This window comes from Camelus bactrianus, chromosome 7, assembly GCF_048773025.1.
Source record: "Camelus bactrianus isolate YW-2024 breed Bactrian camel chromosome 7, ASM4877302v1, whole genome shotgun sequence".
NCBI classification, from domain to species: domain Eukaryota; kingdom Metazoa; phylum Chordata; class Mammalia; order Artiodactyla; family Camelidae; genus Camelus; species Camelus bactrianus.
The window spans coordinates 59,736,723-59,752,158 of NC_133545.1; the positions used below are offsets into that span (position 1 = coordinate 59,736,723).

A 15,436-nucleotide genomic window follows, 5' to 3' on the forward strand; every position below is an offset into this window, starting at 1 on the left:
TATACTGGGGACAGTGTCTGTTAATTTACAATCTCTGAACAAGGTAACAGCGTTTTAGTGAGTTTTTTCAAAAGAGAATTCCCTTAGGGATTCCACAGCTTCATTCATATCACGTCCTGGGACCTGTGCCCATGAAGTTTCGTTATCTCCTCCTCGTTTTCCCTGACCCGCAGTTTGAATAACATCCTGTGTCATTTATTCATAGCCTTCAGATGACACCAAGCTTTTAAAGTCAGTATCAGAGAAACTATTCTGCATACTTTTTCCAGATGAGTAAAAGAACTGCAAAAATTCTTACCCTATTTGGATTGACCTGAATTCTACGACTGATGATAATAAAGTTTGGTGATGTTCGCTCATTCCAGTGCCTTGAGTTAATGCTGCATTTAGTGGATATTCCTTCTTGAATCTTTCCCTTTTAACTCTTTTTCCATACAGAGGAGTTTGTTCTGGCAGCTCAGAAATTTGGTCAGGTTACACCCATGGAAGTTGACATCTTGTTTCAGTTAGCAGATTTATATGAGCCACGGGGGTAAGTTGGCCTTTTTTTTTTTTTTTTTTTAAATTAGCTTAATAAAAGAAGGTTAGGAGACCGGGGTAGGAGGAGGGCAGCAAACCTAGAGAAAAAGAAGCCAAATTAAAGATAACTCTGAAATATGGGAAACAAGAAACGGAAGATTTTAAAATTCCATAATATAAATTTTAATGAATTTGAATTTTGATGTTGTTTGTGTTTGCTTTTCCTTCTAGGCGGATGACCTTAGCTGACATTGAACGAATTGCTCCTCTAGAAGAGGGAACTCTGCCCTTCAACTTGGCTGAGGCCCAGAGGCAGGTGAGCACCAGGAGCACACTCGCTGCCCCGTTCTTTTCATAGGGTCCCCGACCCCTCTTTACTTGTAGTTGCCTTTACAGCCCTGGTCTCTGACTTACCATTTCTCTGTTTTGCACAGAAAAATCCAGCCCATTTCAAAAGGCTGTGAAGAGACATTACTTAGAGATGATCTGATTAACTGATAATTGGCACTGGGATTTTTCTTCGGAAGAGGGGGTGATTCCTTAAGGGCATTCGAAGCCTGGTCCCCCCATTGGAGGTGGAAGATCTTTCCTTCTTCCCTGAGTCTCCTGCTGGGAGATTCAGGGCCGGAGTTCCCCTGGGTGTCTGGGTCCCCAGCTGGCCCTGCCCCTCAGAGAGGCGTTCACCAGAGCGTCGCCTAACTTCCATGCCTTCCGTTTTCTGAATATCAAAATGAGATAATTTTGTTTAGTCTGGAGTCATAGTTTGCAGGCTTTTAGACCTATTTTCTTTGTGCAAGGATTCATAAGTTATGTGGAAACAATTTGAGGAATGCTAGATTTTATTTTATGGTTAACAGAAACTGATCTCTTGAAGTTGTGGGAGTCAGAAACCTACGATGTGGGGCCTCCTTACATTTAACTCTTGGTCTACTTTCTGTAGATCAGGATTAGGGAATAAAAGCCTTCAGAGCATGCGTTGTGCTTACGTGGTGTTTGTAAAATAAATCCACTCACAGACAAGCGTCACTTTAGAAAAATACCTCCTTTAAGGCAAAGCCATCCCTGAATCCTGTGAGACTTAACAGTTTTTGGCTCGGAGCTCTGGGTCTGTACAGAGACGCCAGTTTGACCACAATGGGTCGGTGCAGGCTACATTTTTAGGACTGGCAGGCCTCGAGCCAGGACACCCTCCTTTCAGCTCTTTCCCACCCGATCGCAGTGGCGAGTTTTGTGTGCAGCGTGTAACTCAGAGTGGTGGGTGTGTGCTCAGTAAATCCTAAACCAGGCACCTCTGGAAAACCAGCTGGCCGTCGTTAAAAGAGGAAGCCGATTCCCCGAGTGCAGAAGGGAGGACTGTGTAATCACGTGCAGAGCGGGCAGCAACTCCGCTCTGCAACACCCTTTGCTTCTGAAACCCTGCTTACCAGATGGTTATCTCTTGGTCTCCGTGCTGTTAGCTCTTGGAGAAATTTAGGGACTAGGAAAAAGCAGAGAAGTTTTTTTTGTTTTCATTTATTTTTAGATTCCTCCTGTTCTCCAGCTGGCAGTGGTATCCCACAAACTTTCCTTCATGCCCTCTGCAGCTATTGAGAATTTATGATGGTGGGTGCTTGTTGGTCTTGGCCACGAAAGGGTTAGGCGAGATTGATGAAATTTACAGCAGGAAATGATTGGCTGCTGCTTAAAGGTTTAGAGCAATTCACAGTGGCCTTGCCTGGAATATTCTTTACTGTGTGAACCCCAGTGGGCCTGGCAACATCAACAGACTCAAGCAATGGAGGTCATCTACCTGGTAGGCTCAGTGATAACATTTATCCTCACCAGAGGAGTGCAGAAGGAGGAATCTTTCTTGTCTCATTTCGTGAGCATGCTACATTTCTAGCTTCAGAAAAGTTAAAGTCTGGGATTTCATTTACTTTGTTTTTTTAGATGGATTAGTGTTAGTGGTAGGTTCCTCACCACACCCCAACTCATTATTTTCAAAATATTTTCACTCATTATTGTGATGCCAGAACCTTTGTAAGTACTGCATGTTTATATTTACATAAACAAAACAGTGCCTTTTTTAATGAATGCAGCTGTCAGAATGAAGTTACTGTTAATTTCCATCTGTACAAGGATAGAGTTGGAAGCACCCAGTGGAATCTTCAGAAGAAAGGTTTTACTTCCTTAGAGATGCGTATTTCTATGTAAAGCTATTTTCAGTTAAATGACTTTGAAGGAGATACCAAATTCTCATTGTATTAGAATTGTGTTTCATTGACAACAACTAAAATTCAGTGGGTTGATAGCTAGGGTTGGTAATTATTTTCATTGTTCATCGATCTTAATTATTGTGGCTTTTGAAAAAACATTTCATTGACTGTATTTACTTATTCGAAGAGTATTTATTAAGCACTAACTACGTGCCACCCTCATTTGACAATTCTATGTAACACAAGCTTACTGTTTTATTTATGTAGACAGAGAAATGAAATACTCTGAAATGTTCTGGCATCAAAAACACTGTAAGAATAATAGGTCAAAAGAACAGTAATATAACAACAACTGACTTGCCCGAAGTGTGAATTTATAAAAAAAAAAATGGACAAAAACGAGAAAAAAGTATCACTCACCTGTAATACAGCCACTTAGTTGCAGCCACTGTAAACATTTTGAATACCTCTGGGTGATGGAATAGCCAAAATGTTAGTGTTATTTTTATATGCATATCCATGCTCAAAGGTAATTTTAATAAAAATAGCATATTCACACACAGTCTTTAACACTGTTTTTGAAGGATTATTATGAAATATTTCAGACATTTGAGAAGGTAAAGAGAATCATACCGTGAATACTTACCTACTCACCGTGTTCTTTCTTAGCTTGTTCTCACTTTTATGATACCTTATGAACACTTTTTCTCAACAGCAAATAATCTTTTACAAAATTATTTTATCAATTTTGTTTTCAGGCTGTAGCATTATTTATAACCAGTGCCCCATTGCTGGACATAGTTGTTCTCAGAGATTTTGCCCTTAAAACAGTACTGCTTTTTAACATTATTGTAAGCTTGATCCTTGTTTACATTACAGGACCCTTTTCTAGCCTAACTCTTTATATATAGAATTGCAGGGTCAAAGTTCATGTACATTTTAAGGGTTTGGGTGTCTATTACCAAGTTTCCCTTCAGTGTGCACTTGATTAAATGGCAGGTTTGAGAAGTTTTGTTTTTATCATCTTTTGCTAGGCTGGGTATTGCCATTAAAAAACAAAGAAAAACCCTAAAACCTACCAATGTGAGAATTTGATGAAGAATGGTATCTCAGGGTTTTTAAATTTATGTCTCTTTGATTGCTAATGAGAATCAAACATTTGAAAATGGGTTCATAGCATTGGCGGGGGCACATAATGGCTTTTGTTATGTTCAAATTTGATTTTTTAAAAATTAGCAGCAGTAGTAACTTTTCATTAATAAGAACTTACAAAATCTAACCATACCTTCCTCTTTGGCATTTTAGTTGTATCATGGGTTCAGAACCCAGATGTAATTTTTTTTTTTTTTTTGAATGCTGTGTGCTCATTTTTGTTCTGTCTTCCTTTCTGTCTCGTCACTCTCTAATTCCTGTGCCTGCAAAGAAGAAGGCCTCAGCGGATTCATCTCGACCGATTCTCCTGCAGATCGCAGAGTCGGCCTACAGGTTTGGTCTGGGTTCTGTTGCTGGAGGTTAGTCATGGCTGAGTGCAAATTTTTCATTCTTCTTCTTCTTCTTCCTTTTTCCTCTGATTTTCCACCTTGAAGTATTGAAGGACAGAACCTCCTCTGACTTTTCCCCAAGCCAGTCGCCAGTCTGTATCCACGTGATGGGATAAGAGCAAAGGGAACTTTTTCCTCATACCTGCATGGGATCAGGGACTCAGAAGTGGCTTCTTCTCCTCTTTATCTGCAGATAGGCTTTCTGTAGACAGGTGACTAATGAGGTTAGACTGTAGCGATGTGCTTTTTTTAAACTGAAACTGTCTATGATATCCTTTTATCAGGAGACACTTGAATGAAAATATACAATTATTTATTTATTTAGTACAGTTTTAAAATCAATATATACAAAGTTTGTTTCCTCCTTTTATTATTGGTCTCTGACTTTAACCACCTTCCCCTTTCCTCTGATCTTAATTCATTCTGAAATACTGGTATTATTTGATTTCAGCTGTGGGAGCCACTGCTGTATATCCTATCGATCTGGTGAAAACTCGAATGCAGAACCAACGATCAACTGGCTCCTTCGTGGGAGAACTCATGTATAAGAACAGCTTTGACTGTTTCAAGAAAGTACTACGCTATGAAGGCTTCTTTGGACTGTACAGAGGTTCGTGCCGTGGGCTAAATTCACATAAGGTGAAATGGTAGTCAGAGGTTTAGTTTTCCATGCGAATGCCTGAAATGTATCAGAGAGATTGCGTTAAAATGGAAATACAGCAGATTGTCTATTATCCATGCTAATGGGCGTAGGCTGGAGGCATCTGGGGCATGGCTAATCAAAACAGCCCATCACCTAAAAGCCATTTATATTGCTCTGCAGTATGTTTTATTTCTTAAAATAATTATTTTTATAAACATCTTCAGTGCATTTTCAAAAGGCTCACATTGTTTGTGTTCGTGAACTAACTCCACTCACCAGCTAACAGGGAAAGGCGTGTGGGGTGGGGTGGGGGCAGGAGAAAGCCTACTTGGGACTAATGATTCTCCTTGAATATATCACAGAAACGTCTACCAAGCAGGTAGCCAAGAGTCCAGTGGAGCCCTCCTTCGCTGCCTCTTTCTGAGTTAAAGTTGCCCCTGTCCCTCCCTCTGCCTCTGTACCCGATGGAGCTGATTCACATACCACTCTAGCCAGGTAGTCCTTCTCCATCCAGCTGCTCCTTTAATCATCTAAGGCGTATTAAACAAGAAGAACAGTGGCCGAAAGTGTGTCATCACAAATAGAAAGGATCCCACAGACCCTGACTGCTTGACCACTGGCACTGGCCTACAGAGACGTGGCTTAACTTCCCAGCCTCCTCTGTGATTGCCTCCTACAAAGAGGAAGGAAATTAAGTGTACTGGCAGCAGCTAAAATCCAGTATTGCAAGGCAGTTCAAGCTGAGCCACTTCGCCATTTGGCAGCGGCAAAGCTGGCGGGGTCTTCCCTCCTTCCCCCACGAGTCCTTGCTCTAGAAGAAGAAAAGACTATTTAGGACTCTGCAGAGACAGACCTTGAAACTGGCAGCCGTGTAGGCCTCTTCTGCCATCTGCTGACTCCAATCCTCATGTTAAGCACCCAAGTTAAAAAACAAAACAAAACAAAAAAACAGACCCCTCTTGAAATCTCTCGCCTTAAAAACTAGAAGGTTTCAAACGCCAGAGAAGCTCCGTTTTGCAGGGTCTTTTGTGCAGGTAGATAACCTCCATCAAAGGCCTTTTGATCTTCGCTCTGTCCTCTTTCCCTCACCCCCTGCCTCTTCTTATAATTGAGAAGGTCTTTGACCCCAGGTGATTGATGATGACCCTTACAGGGTCACTGCCTTCCATTTGAAATACTTTTCCCTCCTGGTGACAACAAACCTTGCAAATGAAATGTCTCCCAAGTAGTACAAGGTTAATGTCACAGTCCCTGCTTTGCCGTGATTCAGGCAAAGGCCTTACCTGTTCATGCAGGTGGTTTTCTGCAGGGAGAGCTTTGAGCCTCGAGCCCAACAGACGTGAGTCTCGGCGTTGCTTCACAAACTGCTTCTATGGGCTTCCTTGGTATTGCATTAAACGTCAAGGGTGCCTTTAGAATTGTGAGAAATGATTTTTGTCCTGCTGAATGTCTTTAATGTGCTTGTGTTGACCTGTTTTAATTTTGAGTCCCTTCTCTGCTCTTTGACCATACCTGGTGGTATGGCATGGTTAACCATACCTGGTCTTGATTCTTGGGCGCATCTGGATTTTCTTCCTTGACCTGTCCTTTTGACTCCATAGACAAAAAGTGTGAAGTGTACCTGAGCTCTGAGCTAATGTGGGCCATCCCATAAACCTCCTGCTGTTTCAGTTACATCGGTGAGACTGGAGGGACTGGTTTTAGCTCCTCAGGGAAGGGGAGTGAGCTGGCCTGTTAGACAGACATGGAGGCTCACTTTGAACACCAAAGAGGCAGCTCCTCACCCTCGTCCTGGTTTAGAAAGAGCCATTTATCTAACCTGCTTTGGGTGCCTGAACCCTAAGGGGTTCTCTGTCAGAGGATGATAAGTAGAGTGTGAATATAAGATTAGTCCTGGGAGTCACCTGTGTTCATTTCTCCCTTATTTCTCATCTTTTCTAGTAGACAGTTTTAGAACAAAACATGTACTGAAAAACTTTGTTTAGTTTCTGTTTTGTATTTGGATCTTGAGAGCAAAGAGATGGTTGTCAGTTTAAGTTTTTTAAAAAATGATGTATAATCGCTTTATAAATGGCTTATTCCTCTTCTTGGTTGGGGACCAATTCTCTTTAGTGCCTTGTACATAATTATTAATTAATAATTGCATGTAACTGCATATTTGTAATCTTGTCTTTGGGCAAGAGAGGGGTCAGATAAAAGTGAGAAACCATCATTACCAGTAAAAAAATTATGATAGAAAAAAAAAAAAAAGACCTGAAGTATTTCTGAGAATCAGTATTCTAACCTTTGTGTACAAAGTCAAGATCTAGAACACCCTGTATGTGATTCTTTGTAAACTTCTTATTAAATGTAATTTTATTATTTAAAGTCTAAATATTCCAGGGGGAAGCAGTTAAATTTCAATTTTGAGACTTCAGAATTGGTGCCCTTCACACTTCACGTGGCAACATTTGAAAAGGGGGCAGTGTCTCTCTCATGTGTAAACATGTTTCGAAGTGTTGAGCTTATTTGTTCCTTTTATGGAATTTCGCTTAACATGTCACTTTGCTACATCAACACATATGTAATCGCTAATATTTCCTGAAAAGTATAATTTGGGGGGGTTGCGTAACTAAGGTCTCTCCCCTATTTTAAAATTATCTTTATGTATATTTTGGAAAGGAAGCTGGCAATTGGCCCTGAAAGAAGGTGCTCGCAGCTTGTATCCTTATTTTAAGGTTAATAGAGTATCTCTTCCCGCTTTCTTTTTTCTTAGAACAAGAGTAGAGAACTCTAAAGAAAGCTGTGTTTGTATTTGGGAATGATTTCTCATTCCGGTGGAATGCCCAGAACGAAGGATATTTTTAAAGAACTCGAGCACACGTTGTCTTCCTCTGCCCTGCCTCTGGCAGTTGTCAGCATGCACACACAGCCCTGGAGGTTACCCTGTCATAGTCAAGGAGCACCTGTGAGTCACTGCCACGTAGTCCAGAGGAGACTGATGGGACAGCCGTGGGGATTGTTAGTGACTGTCTTCAGTTGGTGTCGAGTCCTGGCAATTTCAGTACTGTGAGTTGGTGAGGTCTTATTCCCCAGGTCTGTGCTTAGCTCTCTGCTTCTTTGTCTCTCAGACCCTCTTGTCTGTGGGGGTAAGTTTGGTTGTTAGAAGAGATCCCCTTAGGCAGGAGGGTATAGCTCAGTGGTAAGAGTGCGTGCTTAGCACGCACAGGGTCCTGGGTTCCATCCAGTACCTCCATTAAAAATAAATAAATAAACCTAATTATCCCCCAAATAAATAAATGTTAAAAGCCAAAAAAAAAGTATTAAAAAAAAAAAAAGAGTCCCATAGAAATTCTCTGAGACTGACTCTGCAGCCCTTCTCTATAATATGAACTACTTTCCTTACAAGAAAATTTTTTAGTGATTTTTAAAAGTTAGATCCCTGGGCTGTCTGTCTGTATTACAGGAAATAACACCCGAGATAATCCAGATCTTCCCTGATGTCACTTGTAAAAGTCTTCCTCTGTTTCCTCCCCGGTCTCCAGATTGATTTAATGCACTCAGGTGTTTAAAATCCTTAATGAATTACCTGACAGGTCATTTGCTTTGAATGAACTACATGACCAAATGAGTCAGTTATTGGCCTGCTGTAGACTTGGCATATTAAAGAGAAACAATTGATTGGGTAATCATCCATAATTAAGTGCTCTTAACGGTCCAGGAATTACTAATTTCTGCCTTTAAATTTTGCTACACTCGTCTCCCTCAGATGCTTCAGGTAATGAGGTGAGCACCCTCAGAAATTGGAAAATGTTTTGGGGGAAGAAGGACATGGGGAGAAAGATTCACGAGAAATTTCTGAAAACTGTATCTTAAAGGAAGGTTTTAGTTTTTATTTCTATGGGTGGGAAAAAAAGAAAATCTACCAGAAAGGGAAATTAGGTCATTATGAACTTAATTTGGAGTGCTACTTAATCTTTGAGGCAGTTGGCAAAAACAAAAAAACAAACCAAAAAAACCCACTTTAAAAAAAATCAGGCTATTGACCCAGGCTTTCTAAGTTTTAAATGTGTCTATTTCAAGCTGTCTGTGTGATACAGAAGCAGTCATCTTCCATTCTGGAATGTTCTCAAGGTGACATCTAGAGGATATTGTGGTGATATCTCAGGAAGTTATTGATATGTTTGCACTCTAGAAGGAAGTTCTGTCAGCCGGCCAGTTTAAGCTGGGTGTCTTGGTGTGGTTAATGGTTCTATAGAAGGGAGCATCCACATGACGAGGATCCACAGTGAGATTCCTTCTTGAATAATTCTTGTGGATAAAAATAAGTGTAAACGTTTTATCACCAAAACAAAACAACTGGAGTTTCTACAGCTCTGTTTTGCATAACTGAAGAAGGCATGCATTTTGGAACAAACCACAGTGAATCCGTGAACTACTCTGAGTCATGGGTGTCCGTCCATACCCACCAAAGCTTCTAATGAGTGCAAAATAGACTGGTTTGAGTCTCTTTTTTGGCCAATTCTGAACATTCTCATTCAGGGTATTAAGTTGTGACTAGATTAAAACACAGATATTTGGTTCTAGGAAATCAAGCGAAAATGAACAAAATACTATGATAGTTCATGAGCTGGGTAACCAAATTTCCAGAAATTTACAGTGAACCCACAGCATTGAAAAGAGGAGACTAAGGTGACAAAAACTCAGAACTGAGGTGGGTGGGAGTATTGTCAGAGGCTTGGAAGGATCAGATGAGAACAGTGATGAGTTTCGAAAATTGGGAAAGATGGCAGTGAGTTATAGCCTGGAGAAGAGAAGAGTAATTAATGAACAATTTAGTTCCAGGCCTCAAGAAGGATAATTTATAACCAGCTACTACCCTTGCTGAGACTGAAACAAGGGAAATTAATTAAACCTCAGCAGCAAGGAAATTCAGGTAGAGAAAGAGAGAAGCAGGACCCCGAAAGTTGCTGTGTACAGGAGTGAAAAAGTGGAGGAGGAGAGGGCATGATCCTCTGTCCCAAAGATCTGCGTTTCTAGAAAATTCCCAAATAGAGGAGGAGTCAGCAGAACTGAATTTTTCCTAGACCATCATCAGTATCATTCCTTTATGCTTTAACGCTCAGTCTCCTGAAGGCAATCTGAGCCATAGCTAAGATTAGACATTTCCTGACAAAAGCATTTAACCCAGATAAACAAGCATTTAAATCTTGGTGCCAGCCTTCCCCTCCCCTCCTTTCCTATCCCCCATGTCCCAGTTCATACTGTACACTCACCTTGGGGTGGCACCCTGAGAGCCGGTGGAGAAGGGAATGTGAGAAGGGCCATGAAAAGGGATAGTGTACTTGGCGGGGGCGGGGGGTGCCTCATGCCTGGAGGCAGTGGGAGTCAAAAGCTGACAGACAAGTTGGAGGGGGTGGCAGGGAAGAAAGAATGCTTGAAGAAGTGAAGAGAGAAGGCCATGGAAATCAGAGCAGGAATAAAAGCTGTGAGGCAGGGCGCACGGAGTGCTGATAGCTCCAGAATAAAGGTTAATCTGATGCTGAAAGCAAGGAGGGCTCTCTGGGAAGATGGGGGCAAGTGCAGGGGCCTCCTTGGGGAGGTCAGGAGGCTAAGAATTTAACATCAGAGAGGTTGCCTCTGGGTTGAAACTAGATAACGCAAAAAAGTGCAGAACGTGGTTTAAGCTGCAGCAGTAGGGGTGTTTTATGCATTAATATCCCCAAACTCTACTGCCTATCTCTGCCCCGATGCCTTCTACCCCATCCTGTGTGCTCAGCTATCTTTCTCAGGATTGGACTGGCCACTCTTGAACTTGTTTCTGTCTGGCATGAGCCTTAGTTACGGGGTTTCTTCCTTGTGGTCGCTCATCCTCTGTGCTCCTCCTTGTCTCGTCCAGCGTGGTCTTTTGGAACACCTGCCACGTTATGGTTATAGTTGTCTGTGGACCATCAGCTTGGCTCTTGACTTTCTCTGAGCCTTGTTCCCCACTTGTTCCTGACTCCCACTTGTTCATAACCTGCAGCCTGGCTCTGCCGTTGAGTGCCTTCTCCCAGGAGAATCTCATGTTCAGGACCAGGGGAGGCAGACCTGGATGCCCACCACATAGCCACCCTCCTCTCACTGTGTGAAAGGGCCCATCCGTGCAGTGTGCTAGCCCAGCGTGAGCCAGGAGCCAGAGAAAAGTTTCAGAAAGGGAAAAATTCTTTTGTAGGTCAGAGAAGGAAATTGGAGCAATAAATCCACTAAAGTGAACAGGGAAAAGCTAAGCATTCCGGGGCAGAGAGCCCTGCTTTTGGAGGCGAGGTGGACCCAGATTCAACTCAGCGCCACTGCACAGGCACCAGGTAGTGAGGGACTTAGAGCTGCTTAGCCTCTGTGGAGCCCAGTTTCCATAAAGGAAGAGGAGGAGGAGAGTGATGATGATGAAGATAAAGAACAAACGAGAACCACTTCTGTAGTCCTTCTGGGTGCTTGGTGCTGTTTGGAGGGCTTTGTGTATAGTAACTTACTGCATCTTCAAAACTGCCCCGTGAATACACCAGAAATTGATACAACATTGTAAACTGACCGTCCTTCAATTTAAAAAAAAAAAACCGCCCCATGAAGATGGTATTGTGTTTATATTTTACAGATGTGGAAACTAAAGCACAGAGAGGTTCGGTGACTTGCCCACAGTCACACAGCTACTGAATAACAGAGTCAGAATTCAGACCCAGCCTGGCTCTAGACTGCATGTTCTTAATCGCCTGGCTCTTGCACCACTCAGTAGAAATGACATGATACAAAGTTGCTTATCAGAGGTTGAGAACTGTTTAAGTTCGTAACTAAAACGTTTCTTTTTTAGCTTGAAAATGTAGCTGAAGATGTGTTGTTATGTCTGTGCTGCTTCTTTATCTTTGCCTAAAGTAAGTGAGGCCGCTAAGCATTCTCAGACTTGGGCGAGTGTGCCCTCGCTGCTCGGCAACAGCTCTTCTAAGGGTGGGCAGAATGCCACGAGAACAGCCTAACATACTTAAAACCTAATTCCTGTATTCCTGTATTCACCTAATTCTGGACTATGAGCATTATTCTGTCTGAGGTGCCTCTTATAAGTAAGCAAGTGGAGAATCAACGATATGCCTTGAACAAATAGGAAGAAACGTAACATTTTTTGGAATGCATAATATAGGTTATGAATGGTGTCTGGCTCTTTGTATACATTTACTCATGTCATTATCATAGTGAACCACTGAGTCATAATTAGCATCCTTGGTTTACTAATGAGGAACTTAGAGTTCAAAGAGTAACGTCCCCAGGATCAGTCAGCACAAAAGTGGTGCCGACCTAGGATGGCAGCCCAGCTCTGTCTACCTCCCAGGCTCGTGCTCCAAGCCATTCATATTGCTGCCAAGCCACTGGAAACAAATAGCTTTAATTAAGCCAGCATTATTAATGAGTTTCCTTCATAGTCCCTTCTGACTCAGAGATTCCAGAATCATATTTCTAACAAGTTTTTAAATAAAGAGTAGCTTAGTGGGCCTCTGATCAGCACACTGCTGTCAGGACCTCTTGGGGGTACTATGTGAGGCCTCGGGTGCAGATTCCTGTTGCGGGCGCAGTCCCCACACCTCCAGCCCAGCTCTTTCTCCCTGGGTTGCACAAGGGACGGGAATCAGAGGGGATGGTGTGATTTATATCTCAACTCCATGAAATCTGAAGACAAAATGCTATATTAATATTGTACTCTGTAAATCTTTTCTCGCATTAGCAGCCTTCTGGTAAAGTTTGCCAAGGAAGCATTGCCATATGTGCTGATGGAGCTGAACTTAAAATGAGAAGATTAGAAAACTAACCACACTAATAAATTTCATTTGAGGCAGTTGGAAAACAGACTGCTGTTTTGACAAGTTAGAAACAACACACACATCCATTCTGTTTCTAATGGTTGAAATGAATTTCCAGAATCCAACAGAAACATCTTACATTAGAAGCCTAATTTTTCTGCTGAGTTAACCAGATGTCAAACATAGATGTGCTTTAAACTTCAGGGTGATCGCCTTGAAGTACCTTAACCAGACTGGCTGTTTTAGGCATCACTGAGCCCCGTTACCCCTTCTCCCTCTGCAGTCTGGAAAGCAGGAGGTTTACTGAAATTCTTACCTCTGTGACTGTCATTGTCCTGCAGATCAGGACCCCTGCCAAAGGGCATTTACCCAGGACTGATCCTGTCGGGGCTCTGCTGTTGTACTCCACAGCCATCTCCCTCTGCTGCCTGGTTAGCTGGGGTCGTCATCACCACAAGAATGATCCTTACCCAGCAGCTCCCTGAGCACCAGCATCTTGCCTGGGTCTTAGTGATAGATTTGTAGTTCGGTATTATTCTCACTGGGTTGAAGTTACTCATTTAATGTAGTAAAACTCTGGGCCTTAGATTACATTACTTTAACCTCCTAATGACTCTCCCTGACCTGGGTCTCTGCCCTTACCATCTGTCCTTCACCTGCCTCCAGAACTTTTTACTTGAACTTTTCTTGAACTTTTCTCTCTAAAAGCCACCCTGTGTGTCTACAGAATTTTTCCCAAGCCCTCAGTGCGGCCTGGGGGAGAAGCAGCACAGTGCACCAGGTGGGGGTGCCTCTCAGAGCCAGACTGCCTGAGTTGAACCCCACTGCCCCACCTAACAGCAGAGCGACCTTGCGCAGGCTCTTAGAAGTTGGCCTCAGTTTCTTCATCTGTCGTTGGGGATAAAGTAACGTGCGCCAAGTCTATTGACTGGTCTAGATTAAATGTGTTCATTCACACAGAGCAGTGCCTGCCGTGCAGCGCGTGCCCCCAGGTACTGGCTGCCAAGTCGTTATCACCACCGAGGTCTGTGATCTAACCGCAGCCTCCGGTGATCTCGCCTCAACCCTGAACCCGCCGTGAACTTGAGATTTGGGTGCCTTTTCACATTTTACTCCCTCTGTATGGGCCACTCTTGCCCTCTTTTCTACTCATGTCTCTCTCTCTCCACTGAACCTCCGCTTATCCTTAAAGGTTCAAGTCAAGTATCTTCTTTGATGCCTGTCGCCGTCCTGCAGGCAGAGTAACTGGTTCTCTCCACTGTGTTCCCGTGGTGCTTTGACGGCCCGGGGCTGCGATACTCGGGCTCTTGGTTTTTAGGTGGGGTGTCACCTTTCTGGCACACAGACACACCGAGGGCTCCTCCTTCTTCTAAACTGAGAGTGTCTCCAGGGGACGGTACAGATCTTACTGTGTTCATTCCCAGTTGCTTCCAGTACCAGGCACAGAAAGCATTTGGTAAATGTTTGCTGAACAAATAAATATTTGCTGCCCTATATTTAGTCTTAAATACAGGGTTTTCTCTATTGTTTTGTTTTGGTTTTTGCTATTCACAGTGCATTACTAAATTTATAGTGAGAAAGACAAATCTTGAGAGCTTAAAAGGCTGGCTGAAGTGATTGTATCTAACGTTATAGTCATTTGGCTCTGTGGGCTGTTTTTTTATTAGTCATTTAAAAGACTGTCATGGGGTAGTTAAAGAGACAAGAGATCATCATTTAAATCACGGTGCTATCAACTCATCCATGCTTTTGGCCTACAATTTAATGATGAGAAAAATACATCTAGCAAGTAAATATTTAACTAAATATTTTGGTTCTTGACCTGAATGCAGGGAGTAGAATGGGAATTATAAATGTTAAGATGTAGTTTAAATAGCTTATCTCTGAGTTTTACTAGTAGAAATTAATGTGCTTTTGTAAGTGATAATAGAGCCTTTCTCCTCATATTATAGATATTATCTCATATGGTATAAGTAAAAGGTTAATAAGTGAGTATAGTTTAGGAGGAGGGAATTCTTACTTTGAATAAGAGCACTTGCTTTGCCCAGATGGTGCCACATTCACATTTTCTGTGCTGCTTCGGCTCATTTAGATTAAAAAGAGCATAGCCCTGCTCTAGCTAGGGAAAGCATCCGGCAACTTTTTGGTAAGAGTCCCCGTGAGAGAGAAGGAAAGCTGAGACTTCACAGGGATCCCAGGGCAGGAGTTTTCATGGGATCTGGCCTCAGTGGGACTTCAGACGGTCAAGGCTGCACCCCTGTATGCCTTTCGTGGGCTGTATGGTCCCTCTCCTTGGTGTCTCCATTCTGTTCACTACACATTCTCTCCTCTCTGCCAGTCTTACTCACGGTTTCTGCTTCCTTGTGGCGTTAGCACAGACGTGGCTTCAGCCGGCCACTTTGCCCACCCGACACGGCGTCTTCTTAGTTTGTGCCTTTGTGCTTACTGGCTCCTCACTCCCGAGCACTCTGTCGCTCTTCTGGGAAAAGGGTCCTGACTAGCTTGCTCCACTTTTGGTGCCAGCTCACAGGGCCCAGGTTGCTGAACTCACTGGCTGAACATCTTCTAGGTGTCTTCCCCTTGTCCTGTGGCCCTGGGGAAAGGCAGGATCAAAATAAGGCTGCCTAGAGAAGATGTTGCAAACTCAAAGGTTTATAGGATCCAGGCAGGTTGTGTAAGTGAACAAAGGAGGCTGGATGTGAGAGGCAGATACACGTGTGCATATTAGGCACA

At 42.8% G+C, this 15,436-nt stretch overlaps 1 protein-coding gene across 3 annotated transcripts in view; it reads left to right on the forward strand.

The window, feature by feature from the left end:
• Positions 1 to 15,436, forward strand: part of SLC25A13 (solute carrier family 25 member 13) — a 179,820-nt gene that overhangs the window by 107,832 nt on the left and 56,552 nt on the right. For 2 of the 3 annotated variants that reach the window (XM_010972366.3, XM_045508640.2), the window contains 4 exons: positions 439 to 532; positions 751 to 835; positions 4,138 to 4,225; positions 4,707 to 4,865. In XM_010972366.3, coding sequence (XP_010970668.1) covers positions 439 to 532; positions 751 to 835; positions 4,138 to 4,225; positions 4,707 to 4,865 — 426 coding nt within the window. The remainder of the gene's footprint in view (positions 1 to 438; positions 533 to 750; positions 836 to 4,137; positions 4,226 to 4,706; positions 4,866 to 15,436) is intronic. The other variant, XM_010972374.3, reaches the window with a different exon arrangement.